The sequence below is a fragment of the Phalacrocorax aristotelis genome, chromosome 8, assembly GCF_949628215.1.
Source record: "Phalacrocorax aristotelis chromosome 8, bGulAri2.1, whole genome shotgun sequence".
Taxonomy (NCBI): domain Eukaryota; kingdom Metazoa; phylum Chordata; class Aves; order Suliformes; family Phalacrocoracidae; genus Phalacrocorax; species Phalacrocorax aristotelis.
This window is the reverse complement of record NC_134283.1, coordinates 43,116,088-43,131,596: the sequence shown is the minus strand read 5'-3', so window position 1 is coordinate 43,131,596 and position 15,509 is coordinate 43,116,088. Positions and strand designations below refer to the sequence as shown.

At 46.8% G+C, this 15,509-nt stretch overlaps 1 protein-coding gene and 1 long non-coding RNA gene across 2 annotated transcripts; both read left to right on the top strand.

Moving 5' to 3' along the window:
- The first annotated feature begins 507 nt into the window (after positions 1–507).
- On the top strand, positions 508–9,198 carry UBE2B (ubiquitin conjugating enzyme E2 B). Its single transcript, XM_075102930.1, has 6 exons — positions 508–858; positions 4,201–4,281; positions 5,022–5,047; positions 6,091–6,180; positions 7,620–7,708; positions 8,522–9,198. Exons 1-6 carry the CDS (start codon positions 815–817, stop codon positions 8,648–8,650), a joined length of 459 nt encoding a protein of 152 aa, XP_074959031.1. The 5' UTR covers positions 508–814; the 3' UTR covers positions 8,651–9,198.
- A 2,758-nt stretch (positions 9,199–11,956) lies between these two features.
- Positions 11,957–15,134, top strand: LOC142061602 (uncharacterized). Its single transcript, XR_012662159.1, has 2 exons — positions 11,957–12,429; positions 12,899–15,134. It is a non-coding gene; the product is annotated as an uncharacterized LOC142061602 (long non-coding RNA).
- Positions 15,135–15,509: the final 375 nt, after the last annotated feature.

The following is a 15,509-nucleotide window of genomic DNA, read 5'->3' as shown; positions in this document are numbered from 1 at the left end:
GGAAAGACCTCTACGATCATCAAGTCCAACCCCCAACCCAACACCCCCAGGCCTCCTAAACCATGCCCTGAAGTGCCACGTCTACACGTGTTTTGAACTCCCCCAGGGATGGTGACTCCCCCACCTCTCCGGGCAGCCTGACCACTCTTTCAGTAAAACCTTTTTTCCTAATATAGCATCCAAATACTTTCACAGAGGTGGGACGCTGGGTTCAAGAGCATTCGGAGCATGAGTCCTTGCGGGACGGCAGGCTGAGCTGCGCGGCACAAGCCTTCCGAGTGCCCGCAGCTGCGGCAGCCGCTGCTAGCCGAGCTGATGCGGCCCGGCCTGGTCTTGGGCTTTGTTAAGACGCAGTTAGCAGCTTTGTGCTGTACTAAACCCGGGCTGGATGCTCTTCCAGCACGGGGATGGCCAGAGGCCAAAGACATGGGCAGAGGGTGAGGATGGTGTTTATTGCAGTCGCTTCGTTTTGAGTCTCGTGATGTTTTGACCTCCTTAAAATCACCTGAAGGAGGAAGAACGAGGCACTTGCGGCCACCCCAGCGCAGGTTTTGGGGCTAACTTTTAAGAATTATACCACGACTTCGCGGAGACCCGCGCCCACACCCCTCCCCGCGGTGCGCCGTGCCGTGCCGTGCCGTGCCGTGCCGTGCCGAGCCCACCCCCTCCCCGCCCAGACGTGGGCCGGCCCAGCGGCGCGGCCCGCCCCCCGCGGAGGGAGACGCCATTGCGGGTTGTTTGTGCTCGGCGGCGGAGGGAGGCGGCGGCGCCGCGGCCGCGGACTCTTTTCCCTCCCGCCCCCCCCGAGGCGATCATGTCCACCCCGGCGCGGCGCAGGCTGATGCGCGACTTCAAGAGGTGAGCGGAGGAGGGGACCCGGCTTGGTCACCCCGCGGGGAGCGAGCACCCCCCCTCGCCCCGGGGGACGGGCAGAGCCGCCGGGCTGCGGGCCTGACCCGGCCGTTCGCGGGGCCGGGGCTCGGGGCCACGCCGGTGAGGGGACGAGGCCGCCCTGGCGAGAGGGGCAGCGGCGCGGTGAGGGGCCGCCCCGGGTAGGCCGCCCCCGCCGTGGGAGAGCGGGGCCGGGGGGGTGGGGGATCGGTCCCGCCGGGCTTTGTCTGTGCTGGGTACCCCGGCAGCCCGCCTCGCCCCGGCGCCGACGGCGGGGGGCGTCTGAGGATAAAAGTTAAAGCCGTGCCTTCAAATGAAGGGCAGCCCCCGGCCTCCCCGCCCGCCTGGGTCGGGAGACCCTCCCGGGAGGAGGGGGGTCAGTGGGGCGGGATGGGGCCGCTGGGCGAGCGGCGGGCTCGGGGGTGGTTGGGGGGCTGGCAGGGGTCGGGGGTGGGTATCGTACAGGTGCCCCTGCCCGGAGCTGAGCGTTTGTGCCCTGACCCCCGCACCCCCCCGGCCCTGACCCCCGCACGGCCGGAGCTGTTGGGCCCCGCTTTCCGAACGGACCGGGCTTTAGGTGCTGTCGGTCTCCGGAAAGAGCTACCGTTCGGGACGGACATCCATAAATGAAACGCAGAGAATTAGCAAACGCTTCATTTGTCCGTATGTAATAAAAAGCAAAATGCCCTTTAATGTTTCCTTGCGCATGCTATTCTGCCTATAGTTTTCAATCATGTGGAATCTTTTGTATAATAAATACAAACTGCTAAAGAAGCAGTTACTCTTTGCGCTTTTGTAGATGTAAATGGCTGAACCTCCGACTCCAGAATAACTTACTTCCAGCCTGACACGTAAACACACTTAGAGCAGGGAGTGTGGCAAAAGGGGGGGGCTTCTTTTGTTAAGCTTTACGATATGTCCTGTGATTTCTCTGGACTGGAGTCACTCCTGAGTTGTTGGAGGTGAGTCAGCTTTGATAGTGTCTCTTTTTTTAGCATAGCTCTGTTATACCAGTACCTGAAAATACATCCGTAAACAGTTGATGCCTATCGTAGTGGCTTTATGTGACTGCATGTAAAGCTGCAGTGGTAAAAGCCTGATTTGTGAATCTACAAAAAGTTGGATGTTTTTGAGACATGGAGCCTACCTTCTGTTGTGTTTGGGTGTTAGCGTTTGCTAAGTGGGTGTTGTTGATTCCTGTTCAAATCAAAACAGGATATGCAGTCTTTTTTATTGTATTCACTTACACAGATTACATGAACCAGTGATTTTTTTGTTTTTTTCAGGGTGAGGAGCTAAGTAGTTTTGCAGGATTGCAATTAGGCATGTTTTTTGTGATTTTTATAATCTTAGAAGGGCTGGTTTAATAACTTTGAAGCTGCAGGAGGAGAAAAGACTTTAAAGCTGTAGAAAAGTATAACCAAATAAACACGAAGGAAATCAAACTTATTATCAAATCTATGACAACTTTTTAATACCCCAAAACTTATGCAACTCCTTCGTGTCAGGTTTCTTTTACTTTTCTCTTTCCTACTGGGTTATATGTTTGTTTAGCCTTATGTTACTTGTACCTCATACTGAAAAAGCAGACCGTGTGCTGTGAACTCTGATTAATTTTGTTAAACTCCTTTTGCATGCTGTCGTTCTCAAGAGCAGTGAAGAGGGAACAGTTCAACAAATCTTTTATCTCCTCTAATCTGTTTGACTAAACCCACAGAAAAACGTCGGGGGTTTTAAATTTTTGCTGGTAAAAAGGGGTTACAAATAGTACATTTTTCCCTAGCTGTTTAAGATTTCTGGGTGCTTTCTGGATCAGCGAATTCCCAGTCCTTGCCACAACCTTTCTGTAGTTAGACCCTTTGACAGCAGGGTGCAACCGGAGCTTTTAAATCAATATGGAAACCAAAGGCATCCTTCAGGTGTGTTTGTCAGGCTGAACGCTTGGGCATGGTTGTTGGTGTGCAGCCTGGCAGTGAGGTAGGAAGAAGCCCCGTTCCTGCTCTCCCTGACCAAAATAGTAGGTGGGTCACGCTGCTGATGCTAAGCTGTCTGAACCGCCTGTGCTTGGAGAGCAAGGATGTAAACACACGGTTCAGAGGGGATCTGAGCCGCAACCGGAGCGAGCCCTGCTTCGGGGCCGTCTCTGTAGGGCAGTGCCATTGCTTGGCATCCATGCACACACGCAGCTTTATCGCAGGCTTAGGCACTGCAAGCGGAGGAGAATTTACTGGCTGTGTACCAGTGTCAACTCTGAATAAATCTGCATTTACTCACCAACATTTGGTTAGAATTTGTCCCTTGGTCTGCAGGGCTTTTGGTGGCGACTTGTTCCTAAGTGTACTGTGGTGTGGTCAAACCTCATGTTAACACTGAAGAATAGCTTCGGAAGCAAGCGCAGTCACTGCATTTTCTTTATTCTTGCATAAGTCCAGAGGCTGAACAGGCCGGGTGGGTAGGAGCTGTCACTGAAGGGGTTTGATGGGGCAAATTGCTCATCAGGTGATTGGGGCCTGCTAGTTTACGTTGTGCAGGGTCTTCTGGGTTCCTTAAGCAGAAACCCTGCTGTACAGAAGGAGATATTTGGATCCTGTTCTTTGGTTGCAATATATCATTCTGTCTGGTCCAAATTTATGTGGCTTTCAGTAAGTAATGTGTTTTTCCCTAGTCCAGGGATTAAGGAACTAAAAGGAATTTAAAAAGCTTCCGTGATTACTTTAGAGATAAACACATCTGCTGAAGCGGTAAGAGGGAGCAGTACGCAGGTTTTCCCCTTGCTCCCTTTTGAAGCAATCAGCTTCCCAGCCAAAATAGGCTTATACCAAATTTAGCCACATCGCGCACACGGATCTGGGAATGCAGAAAAAGCTCCGCTGACAGTCCCTTGCACTTAGTCCCAGCAAGTGTGCTGTGTAAGCGTCGCTGGCTGGTTTTCAGCTCTGGTTTGTGGCTGCAGTTTGTTCTCTTCTTCGTTTTGGCAACCAGCAGCAATTGGTCTTCCGTAGTTTACTGTGTAGTCTCAGATGTACGTGGGGCTTTACGTCATTATTTTGGTTAATGTTTTGCTCCCTGTACACTTAATCTAACCTGCTGGGCCGTTGTACTGTGATGTTATACGTGAGAAAATCTTCATGTGCGTTGTCTTGTAGGTTTGTCTTTTGGAGTGCTGATAATCTGCATGTAATGCTTTGTGTAGTCTCTGATTCGGAGTGAGAAAACATTCACAAATCTAGGTATTACTGTTCAATTATACTTGCAGATGGAAGTATTTCATTTATGTAAGGCTCGTCATTCTATATTTGTAATTCTTAGATTGCAAGAAGACCCTCCTGTGGGTGTCAGTGGTGCACCATCTGAGAATAACATAATGCAATGGAATGCAGTTATATTTGGGTAAGAATTTTTGGTCACTATAAGATTCTAATCAACGGGCTAAAAGTAACAAACCTGGGTTTTGTTTTTGCGTTTATCCTTTTATGTACGTGAAGTCAGGAGACTCAGGAAAAAGACCAAGTGTGCTGTTGTGGTAAAAACCTGTTTTCGGTTGTAATACAGAATGTGTAAGAAAAAAAAAAATTAAATTTAAAATAATATTTTTTGTTGAATAAGGCTTGCATATGGCTTAATAAATAAACAGTTTAGGCTGTGTAGGAGTCGGGTTATGAAGAAGCAGGCATCCTCATTAAAGTGCATAAGAGCCGCATGTCCCCGGCCGTTAAATCCAGATGTATTAGCGGGGTTTGGATTGATGCCCAGTAGAACGAGGTACAGGTTCTGTCTAGGAAGTTACATTACACATACTACAAAACAGGAACTGGCTTAGTATCCTTTCATAAAACTGAAGTGTGCTTGCTAATAATTTGCTCATTAATTCCACTCTAGTCACCTAATGGCATATGCATTGTTTAGGATGATGATAAAGCAGATATCTCGACTTGCAGATTGGCTATAGGAAAATGTGTTAGGTACGACAAAGCTCTCAGAGGCTGCCTCTGGATACTTTGCTAAATATTTAAATTATTTCCTCTACCTATATCTTGGGGAGGATGAGGAAGAAGATATAAATTTATTGTGCCTGTTTAGAAGTAGGTAATGGTCATTTTTAACTTGAGTTTATTTTTAAACCTTTTCAGGCCAGAAGGGACACCTTTTGAAGATGGTAAGCCGCTGACTTTTATATCCTCTGTCGTTCTTCCACATATTGCCAGTATTAACATTGTTCTGCTTTGAAAAAATAAGATGTGTTATCTGTATATAATTTGGAACAAACTAAGCAAGCAAGTGAAGGAGTAAGGTCTTATTGGCTATAAAAGTATGTATTTTGATGTGAGCAGTGTCTTGTCATAGCGGTTGGTGGTTAGTTAGAAAGCTACGAAGCAATGCTTATGTCAAGACTTGTTTATACATATACACTAGAGCTTTTAGTGCGGGAAGTTGATTTAACGCTGCCAGATGTGTTTCACATCTCCATGGCTCAGCTCAACTAGACTGTGCTTTTCTGGTTTCATCTTCATGGAGTGTTTGATTCATCTCTGTTCTTCTAATGAAGAACAGGTGAAAAAGCTTGAATTGTTCTGAAATAGAGCTCCATGAGGGGGAGGGAATACCAAATTTGTACATAAACATGAAGGTTGGTGGGTAATGAACCTCCCTTAGGCATATGAGGAATAATGAGTTTAATAATTATGGTATTATTGCAGTAATCGGCAGCAGATGGGTTTTTCTCTGTGTTGGGTTGGAGAAGCTACAGTAAATTATTCACTGATCCATAATAAAGGTTTTCAGTGAATCAGTCATGAGCTCCAAAGGCTGAGATTGCTGGTTATGAAATTGCAGTGTTTCTTTGCTGGCACCACAGTGCCTTCTTAATGAAACGCCTTAAAGTCACCAAAGTCCATGGAAGCGGCATGTTGGGTCACAGAAAAAGGGGGGGACAGTGGGATAATTGATGTCGGATCTAGCTGCCTTTGCCGTGTACACAGTGAGTCTCCAAGCTTCCACCTAGCTGCTGCTGCTGGTTTTATTGCTATCACTAAGAAGTAGTTCCATAGTTGCATTATCACTTGAAATACATGAAAAGCAGACTCAGTGTTGTTTATATAATTGCAAGAAAATATTGATCAGGGAGCACATATAACTTACGTATGTTCTTGGAGGTGTTCTTTTGTTGTTATCTGATTGTATTTATGTTTGTTTGGACAGGTACTTTTAAACTAGTAATAGAATTTTCAGAAGAATATCCAAATAAGCCTCCAACTGTAAGGTTTTTATCAAAAATGTTCCATCCAAATGGTGAGTAAATAATTTTTATTTAGCTGTAATACCCATTAAATATTATGGTGCCGTCATTCTGCGAAGCTCCAGAATGCTTTAACAGCTCTTCATCTCTCTTCGTTGCCACCTCCTAAGTAGATCCCTAGGACAGCAACTGCTTGATGAAAAATTAAGAGTTATGATGCTATTAAGAAGAAGCTATCTGTCTTTCTCTAATCAACCTATAGCCTCAGTAGCAAAGCCTGTGAGTATTTTCAGCAGCTGCTGCACTTAGGGTGGCTTAAAGAGGCAATTCTGGTTGCAGATTCCTGCCCCTTTCCATTTAGCAGCAATCGTGTACATGCAGCCACATGGTGAATTGGAGCAGGGAACAGATCAAGCCAAACGTTGCTCATTTCTGTCAGGTGAGGCTTCAGCCAAGCCCATGCCTTCGCTTGGTTCCCTGTACCAGCCAGTACTAGTGCAATGAGGAAGGTGAGAATGGACAGCTGTAGGGGAGCGTGGAGGAGGAGCTGATCCTAACTCAGTGACGAGGGCAGCACTATGAGAGTGTGCCCTGGCTCCTGCTTCAGCACTTGATAGGTTTGATCCAGTTATTCTTGCAGGCAGAAAACACAAACCGTGCCTTTGGCTTTTCCAAGCCCCTCTGTAGCAAAGGGGGGGTGCAGATTCAGTGTGAGCCTTGACGTGTAAGCCCGTTAGAGTGTCTCTTGTAGCTTGAGCCCTCCTTGAACAGAGGCGACCTTGGCTTCAGTTCTGTGACTTGTTAGACAGTGCTGGCTAACCGTTCATCTGTCATGTAATATGCAAGCCAGAATGCCTCTGACAGGGTTTTCGTAATGTGTTGCTTTTCATGGCCATGAACAAGCTTGAAGAGAAGGGTGTAGGAGTTTGGCCAATCTCTGTTTCATACAGACTTTTATGTTCAGACCACTGATAGGTGTCCAGGCAGAAGTAGGATTTCAGGCACGCTTTTCACTATTTTGTATGGTCTGCCTTAGTGTCTCTCATACTGAGTGTAGAGTATGTGAAAGCGGGGCAAGAACTCCCTCCGCTCACATGTGAGTCCACTCACTGCGAGGTGCTTGGCTGGTGCGGCTGATCCCACCCCTGCAGTAAGTGTCTTGCCGCTCTCAGGGAGGCCTTGCCTCTCTGTGTACCTGGGCTGGTCGCACAAGAGGAGCAAAGCAAGCCTACCGGTCCCTGTGCTGCTGCCGTGATCTTCAGAGCTTCCTTCTTTTCCTATTAAGTGTTCTGTTACTTCCAGTAATAGCTCTTCAGAATACAAGATGTCAAACTAGAGACAACTGTGAGGCATAACTGCTGTCCTCTTTCCTAAAGCATGAATTTCAGCAGAGTCTGAACTGGAACAGTGACTCTGCCCTGGACAGTACGTAGTGAACAAACTATGAAATACATCTGATAGTTTCTAAATGTTATCTGTGTTGTATTTACAGTTTATGCAGATGGTAGCATATGTTTAGATATTCTTCAGAATCGCTGGAGTCCAACATACGATGTTTCATCTATTTTAACTTCAATTCAGGTAACTTTGCATCTATTTTAGAAAATAATTATGTTGTTAGTCTCTGTTAGCCAGAATACACAGCTCAGGGATGTGGCTAGCAGGTATCTGTATCAAGGGGGGCCTCAAGTACTTGTGAGCTAAGTGGCAGCTTTCTGGATCAAATAAAGGCTAAGGTGCTGACCTATATGATGACTAATTTTGAGCTACAAAACTGCATTTAGATATTTTTTACAGGAAGAGAGTTGCTGATTTGGATTCCTTTTTAACTGTTTTTAGTCAAGACAGGACATCAGATGTAGAAATTTGCCTAGTGTTTGAAACACTAACCTTTATTGGGAGCCTTGCCCTGTGAACTCCTCAAGGAGACAATACTGCTGAAGCCTGCTTTGCTTGGAACAAGTGAAAATGGCCTGGCACAGCAAAAATGTCCATTTTCTTTTCTCCCATGTGATTGTTTTTATTTTTCTACAGTGAATTTTTGCAGGAGGCATCTTAAGCCCCTCTTTAGTCCTCAATGACAATCATAGTGTCACTAATCAATTAGCATCATACTGCTAACTGGCACAGATGACCCTGTACCTGGTAGGTTTGTGAACCTGGAAGCGTACACGGTGCTGATGCTTACGCAGGGCGTAATTTGAGGTTCAGTAGTGTAATTGTGGGTGCCTAGCCATGAGGTTAACTCGTTTGGTTTTTCGTTTTTCAATTGGGCTCTTCTGAGTCAGGTCTGCCTCCTGAAACATGTGATTTGAAAGCTGTAAGTTGATTTTTTTTTTTTCTTGATCTAAAATGTGTTGGTTTGTCTCATGTTTTGTTTTCCCCTTTTTACAGTCTCTGCTTGATGAACCTAATCCAAACAGTCCAGCAAACAGTCAGGCAGCACAACTCTATCAGGAGAACAAACGTGAATATGAGAAAAGAGTTTCAGCTATTGTCGAACAAAGTTGGAACGATTCGTAACACCTGCTTTGTTACTCTTCATCCTCGTAACTGTTATGTACGATTTAACTCTCAATAGAAAGGCTACCAGAAATTTCAAGTGCCACAGTTCTAAGGATTTGCATAAAACCTCATTTGCAAACAGAATTAAGCCCTCCAGTTTAGGAAACTTCAAAGCTTGTGTATCTTGATTAACGTACTTTTTATTGCATGGTATGAACTAAGTTATTGCTACATAAATTTGTAATATATCCTGTTTGTATTTTTTTTCCAAGTGTATAATGTTGGTGTGGAGTTTTCATGACAGAATATACACATTTTGTAAATCTGTACTTTTTCAAATATTGAATGCCTTATTTTTGAATTCTTTAGATTTTTAAATTGGAGAAAAGCACTTAAAGTTTTTATATATAAATATTTCATGTAAAACTGTTAAATACATAACCTTAGTGCAAGACGTTCTGCTCTCACTCTGTATCTCTTTCAAAGGGCTGATTTTTAGGCTGTTTTTCCTTGTGGTATGTGCTAATTATACCATGCACTTTAAAGACAGAAGAGTTAATCCATGATGTAAATGTCTTCTCTGGATTATCTCTCCTTCTGCACCAGAGCTTAACTCAATTCTGCGTGTCCTCAGTTGTATGAGGAAGGGAAGTATTGGGAGCTGCCAACTTAGAAATGGGGAACTTTTTTCTTTCTATTTAAAAAAAAAAAAGTAATTATTTTGCTAGACGTCCCACTTTAAACCAGCGGCAGAGCTGCAAATAGGACCTGGATGACCAGGTTTGATGATAATGTATTCTAAAAACTTTTATTTTTCAGGAAGACTGTATTTTACCAAGTTGTAAAATGTTGTCACCTAAATGCATCCTATATTCACGTACCGATGCTGCAGTATGGTTTTGACTGAAGAGGTGTCCCATTAGCTTCCCTTGGGGTAGGGAAAAAATTAATAACCTACAGCAGAAAGCACGCCTGCAGATCTAACGGAGCTCTTCCTTGTAACTTGGCCGTGTACCACACAGTCGGGTCTCGTGCCTGTATCACAGAGGTTCCGCATATTCTTAAAACGCCAGTTTTGAAGAAGTTTGGGTTTTTGTAAGTGTTGATGTGGTAGTTTCTTGCCATGCTCTGTCAGACAGGCTGGATGACTGCAGCGAAGAACTAGGCCTCTTTTTTTGTTTCCTCCCAGCAGCCAAATTGTAATCCTGTCGTAATTCCAACCAGCGTTACGTATGTACTAAAACCCCCAAATCCCAAACCAAAGTACAGCTCGGTGTTGCCTGAAAAGCAGTGGCAGTTTATGTCAGCCAGAAGAGAAAATATTGTTTATTTGCCATAGTTATTGCTAAAAGTCTCTGTTAATGCAGTGGAACAGGAATATCAATTTACTCCTCAGACCTGCTTGTGTAGTTGTTTGGAATTTAGAGGAGCAGCACTATTAAGTTTAGAAACAGCAATCAGAATGCTAGTCAGACCGTTCTGTGTTAGCAGCTAACACAGGAGCAAGAGTATTCTACCTTAGAGAAGAATTGTTAGAAAAGTCGTTAGTGTGCAAAGGCTCAGAAACATTAGTGCTTGGAAGACTAAACTGCAGACCTGGTAAGTCAGTTTGCTTTCCTTGAGTCAGTGAATTTGTGTTTAAAAACTCTTCAGTCTACATCTAATTATTAACAGAAACCCCCAAGGATCCCATCTGCCTTTTGACTACGGTGAAATTACGGTAATGCTAGCACAGTGGTGCTACACAGCTGAAAGCAGCATCAGTGCCAAGCTTTTTGTTCCCAAATAGAATACGGAAAAGCTTCCTGCATCTAAGAATGAGTCTAAACTTTGAAGTTGGTTTTTGGTTTGTTTGATTTGTTGTTTTTCTTTTTTTAATTCTGCCTCCTGTTTCAGTATTTATCCTTGTTCATTTGACGTGTGTGTGAGACGAGGTTTGCCATTCATTAGAGCCCACGTTCATCTGATTACTCCTGAACAGCCAGTTTAGCCTAGTTATAGACTGAAGCTCAGCAAATGTTTCAGTGTATCTGAGCTGGAGGCACTGTATTGCTGAGAAACATAATTGGAGCAGAAGGAGGCTTAATTTAGTGATGGGTGCTGCAAGCTCGGAGTGCCGGGGCTGGGACCCACAATATACAGGCACGCGTTTGACGGTGTAAGAGCGTTGTTCTCCGCTGTTGGAAGGGTTTGGAGCCTACAGTGAGTCCTTAAAGCATGGGTGGAAGATGCGCTGCTGTCCCACAGGCAGAGGTACCGTTTGTATTCCTGGTGTAGGGTGGGGAGGGATGTTCCCTTGTTTGACAGGATCTCGCGTGTTAATGCTGTGCAATGACTGGAGAATCTGGACGAGAACGGTGGGAATCCGGTTTTGATGACAACCTGCGGGCAGATGCTGGGGTGTAGGAGCCTGTGTTTCTCAAGGTGGGAGTCCTCGAGGGTGCAGGAGTGCGCAGCGTCTGCCGGGGAGCTGTGAGTTGGGTGACCTGCGCGCCCTCCCAGAGCGCACACCAAGAACAATCACAGAGTATATTGATGAAAATCCGTTAAAACTTGGTAGAGAAACAATTTGAGACCAAACGAAACTTGCCCATTGATTGTGGTGTAAAGGAACGCCATTTACCCCTAAGCCTGATCCAAGGAACGCAATTTACCCCTAAGCCTGACTGATGATTTACCGCTAAGCCTAACACGACGTGCTGTAGCTTCGCTCCTTCCACCGACGACTCGCTGGCTGCTCGGGAAGGCCACCTCGCCAGCCTGGAGTGGGACTCCTCCGGAAGCCTTCCTACGCCTCTGTGAAGACCCCACCAGCCTGTTTATTCTGGGGGCCGGCCGGGCCGGTGTGACTCCCCCCGCTCCGCCATCCTCCCTTCTCCTCGGCTCTCCTCAGGCAGAGCCCTGCCTGCGCCGACGGGTGCTGCCGGGCGCGGAGCTGCCCCTGCAGGAGCGCAGCTCGCCCCTTCCTCATCTCCTCCGCGCGTTTATTAACTCCGCTCCGCAGTCACGATCGCAGCGGCGATTTACCGGCGGGCGCCCCGTGCCGCTCACGGGGCTCCCCGGGGACCGGGCCTTCCTGCCGCCGCGGCGGATCCGCCTTCAGCAGGCGCCGAGGGCGAGGGAGAGCACCTTCCCCGGGGGCTGCCGCCCAGCCCCGGCCCCGCTCCGCCTCCCCGGGGCAACCGAGCGCCGACCCTCCCGCCGCCGGAGCCGGCCTCCGCACGGACCGGAAGGCGCCCGCCTGCCTCGCCGCTCTGCCCGCACGTCTCCTCTGCCCTGGAGGAGCGGGAGCGCGCAGGCGCGGTGCGCCCAGCCGCGCCCGGGGTGAGGTGGGGTAGGTGCTTCGGGGGAGGCGGTGCCCGGGGGCGGGGAGGCCGCGGGGCTCTGCGTCCCCTCAGCGCGCCCCCCCCCCCCCCCGCAAGGCGGCCCGGGCCTGTCAGCCGGGCCCGGCGTGCGAGCGGCAGGGCTGGCCTGGGGAAGCCCCGGGAGGTCCCTGGGGAGGCGGTGTCAGCCGAGCTGCCTTGCCCGGCCCTGGTGTCAGCAGGTCGTTGTGACAGCTGGGCTGCCTCCGGCTGTCCCCGGGGAAGCCACCTGTGGAGGCTTCGCTTAAAATGGGCCGGGGACAGGGCGGGCTGGGTGGCACCAGCGGGCTGTGGGCTGGGCGCCTGGGTGGCGCAAGGCACGGGCGGTCCTCACAAAGTAGGGGTGACCCACCCGTCCTTCAGGAGAGAGCAAAAATGCCCTAAACAGACAGCACAGCTGGGCGTCCTAAGGACTTTCTATTGCCAAAACAACAGGTAAGGAGTGTCGGTAACGGGCGGCACAAAAGCAGATGCTGCCCCTCCATCTTCACGCTACAAAGAACAGGGGTCAAATTAAATTTAAGGACAAAAAAAGTTAAAGCACACCAGTTGGTGTGAATTTTGGGGCTGTCCTGTGCAGGGACAGGAGTTGGACTCCTTGCAGGATCCCTTCTTTGCAGGTCCCTTCCAACTCAGGACATTCTACGATTCTAGGGTTCTGTGACTTCACAAAAACATGGTATAGTCACAATAACCTTTGTGGTACAGTTAATTTCTTAAACGGTGTACAGGGATGCTCAATTTTTTAATCAATTAATTAGGAAATGTAATACACTAAGCTTGCTAGGACAGTGGGATTAATTAAAGGAAGTACTGATGGGTACAGAGATTTCGGTTTTACAGCTTCTCACGGGGCTTTGGTTCATTGATATTAAACAGTTCATAATCACTTCTTTTCCCTCAGATTCTGCATAAAGATCTACAGTCACTTTGGAGACATTTTTAAATTACCTGTCCCAGTGCTTTTGCACTATATGTGCACATCATTCACCTGATTTTACCGATGGACAGACGGAGGCATCCAGATCTGGGGCAGTTTTGTGTTGGTCGAGAGGAAGCCAGCAGCAGGGCTGTAGGCAAGAGCCATTCGTGGCCATTCCCCGGCCTGAGTTTCAAGTATGAAAACACCTTCGCCTTCAGGTTTGCCGTGCTAAAATTATTTGTAAGACGCATCAAACGCTGCACTGCTGGTGCTACTTTCTTCAGATCTTGGTTCCCTGAAGATGTGTCATCCAAATATAGTCCTGAGCCAAAACTACGGGACTCAGATCTTCACAAATGTGATTAACTTCGCTAGTGTGAGTCATCCCATTGGGATTCTTTGCCGTAGTACAGATAAATGTGTGTAATTGCAGAATCGAGGCCTTAGGCTGTGAGAAGCGCAGAAATCGCAGCTTGAGGTGGTAGATCTGTCGCTTCTTTGTGGGAGGTTTTGTATTAATAGTCAATTAATTCGTTGTCTCAAACAAATAAAGCTTTAAATATTTAGAGATTAGGAGGTCCCTAATAAAAAATTTACAGGAAAAAAAGGAAGATTCCCTGATCACTACAGTGGCATTTAAATACTCAAAGTAAAATAGGTAGGATGACATAGACAGATAGTAAAATCCTTTGTGTTTCGCATGTCAAGGTTCCGTGAGAATAGCTGTTGATGGGAATCAAAATTCAGAGGAGAGGAAGAGCCTTATCGTTTGGCCAGACTTCCCTACCTAGTATTTATATTTGAGCATTTTACTGCTTGTGGAAGCTGTCCCAGGCAAATATGATGCCTTATTTGTTTAGAGTTGTTTTTTGGAAGAGGAAAGATGTAATCAACTGACAACCTGCTGTAATGTGTGAGCTGGCAAGGCGGCGTTCTCCACCTCTCCTTTTGATGGGGCTCCACAGTGCAGGAAAGAATGAGAGGCTGGTTGGGCTGCAAGTGGGAAACGAGCGACCAGAGACTCCAGGCGAGCGGGCAGCTGTTGGTTTGTGAGCAGCCCCAGCTCCAGCAGTCTCTTTAATTTGTTATTTAAGCCACTGGATAAAACAATTATCTGGCCTTCTCTCCCTGATTTCGTTAATCTTTCTAACAGAAGAGCTTCAACAGAGTACAGAACACACATGTCCCCCCTGTAGCACTGGAGTATTCTCCTGGAAGGGAAGGGCTGTGGGTTCAAAATCCCTCAGGCAAGGAATAAAGTCAGGCCTCTGACTGCTGCGTAAGTGTAGAAAAACAGGATGGTGCCTCTGCTGCCCCTGTTTTGAACACAGGGGCTTTGGTCCACATAGACCGGAGCAGTGTGGGATTTAAGGCGCTCTCCTGTACGACATATATCCTACTGCCCGGCTCCAGGCAGCTGTCTGCTGCCTGTGCCGGTGGTGGCTTACTGCTCCTCCAGGCACCCGACGTCTTCAGAAGGTGTAAACTCAGATGTTGCGCTAGTCACTGTTACCACCCCTTGCTTGGATCCAGCCCTTGAGCCAGGTAGCCAGAGTGGTGAGTGATTTAGGAGGCGTTCTTCTTATTTCATAAAAGCTTTTGCGATAAAACCAGTCCAAAACCAGGAGACCAAAGAACTGTGTGTTATTGTACGCGTGTGGACAGTCTTGTTGAACGTGAGTCTTCTTCACAGTTTATCTCTAGAAATCTCTTCACTTTGAAAGAAGAGTGGTGTAAGAGGCAAAGGAGAAAAGAGCTAAATCTAAAAAAAATTTAAATATGTGGCATCAAAGAAGAGAACCCATTAAAAACCCTATGCTGCTCTGCTTTTGCTGCGCATTCAAAGGATAGAAGTTGTCATTTTAGAAAAGAATATACCTCAGATTATGTGTATGTACACGGGAGGGGGCTTTTATTATTGGTTGTTGTTTGGGAGTTGGTTATTATAGAAACTTTAAATAATTAGGTGGTGGTAGTATTGAAAATAGATGGAGTTTAGGGTTTGGGGTTTTTTTTCTTGCTTAGCATTGCTGTTGCACCTTGAGTTTGTCTCATACCGCAGCTACCATCAGCAGAGAACAAAAAATATGCAGAACTTTTTAGATTCTCTGATAATGACTGTAATTAGCATCACAAGCTATGGAAATTGCAGTATTCCCTAAAGGTTTCTTGTCATTCTCCCATGTTTCTGCACTGAAAATAAAGATTTTTAAGACAAGGTATCTTCTGTATTTGGTACTGTCCCACTAATGGTAGTGTTCCAGCCTACGTGGCTGTGTGAATCCGTTCTTAATGCGTGTGTCAGAGTCGTATTTCTGAGCCTGTCTGTGAGAAAGCTGTGTCCTGCCAGAAAGTAAACATGCTACTCTTAAACAGTCTGGGTTGTTCAGCATCCAAAATGAAGCGTTTTTCTTTATGATGTGGTCAGAGCACGTAGCGTGGGATTTTCTGAGCTAGTGAAAATGTTAGTAAAAGAAAGTGCGTTTTAAAATCCCAGTATGTGAATGTTTTCATCAGGAATTCAGTGATGTCATAAAATAAATTATTTTTGCCCTTAAATATGTGCCAGGGCCGGGTCAAACTACAGTATAAA

Coding starts and splice junctions, on each gene's coding strand:
- UBE2B (XM_075102930.1), top strand. CDS start 815: ATGTCCACCCCGGCGCGGCGCAGGCTGATGCGCGACTTCAAGAG. Junction 4,282..5,021: donor TGGAATGCAGTTATATTTGG/GTAAGAATTTTT, acceptor AAACCTTTTCAG/GCCAGAAGGGACACCTTTTG. Junction 5,048..6,090: donor AGGGACACCTTTTGAAGATG/GTAAGCCGCTGA, acceptor TTGTTTGGACAG/GTACTTTTAAACTAGTAATA.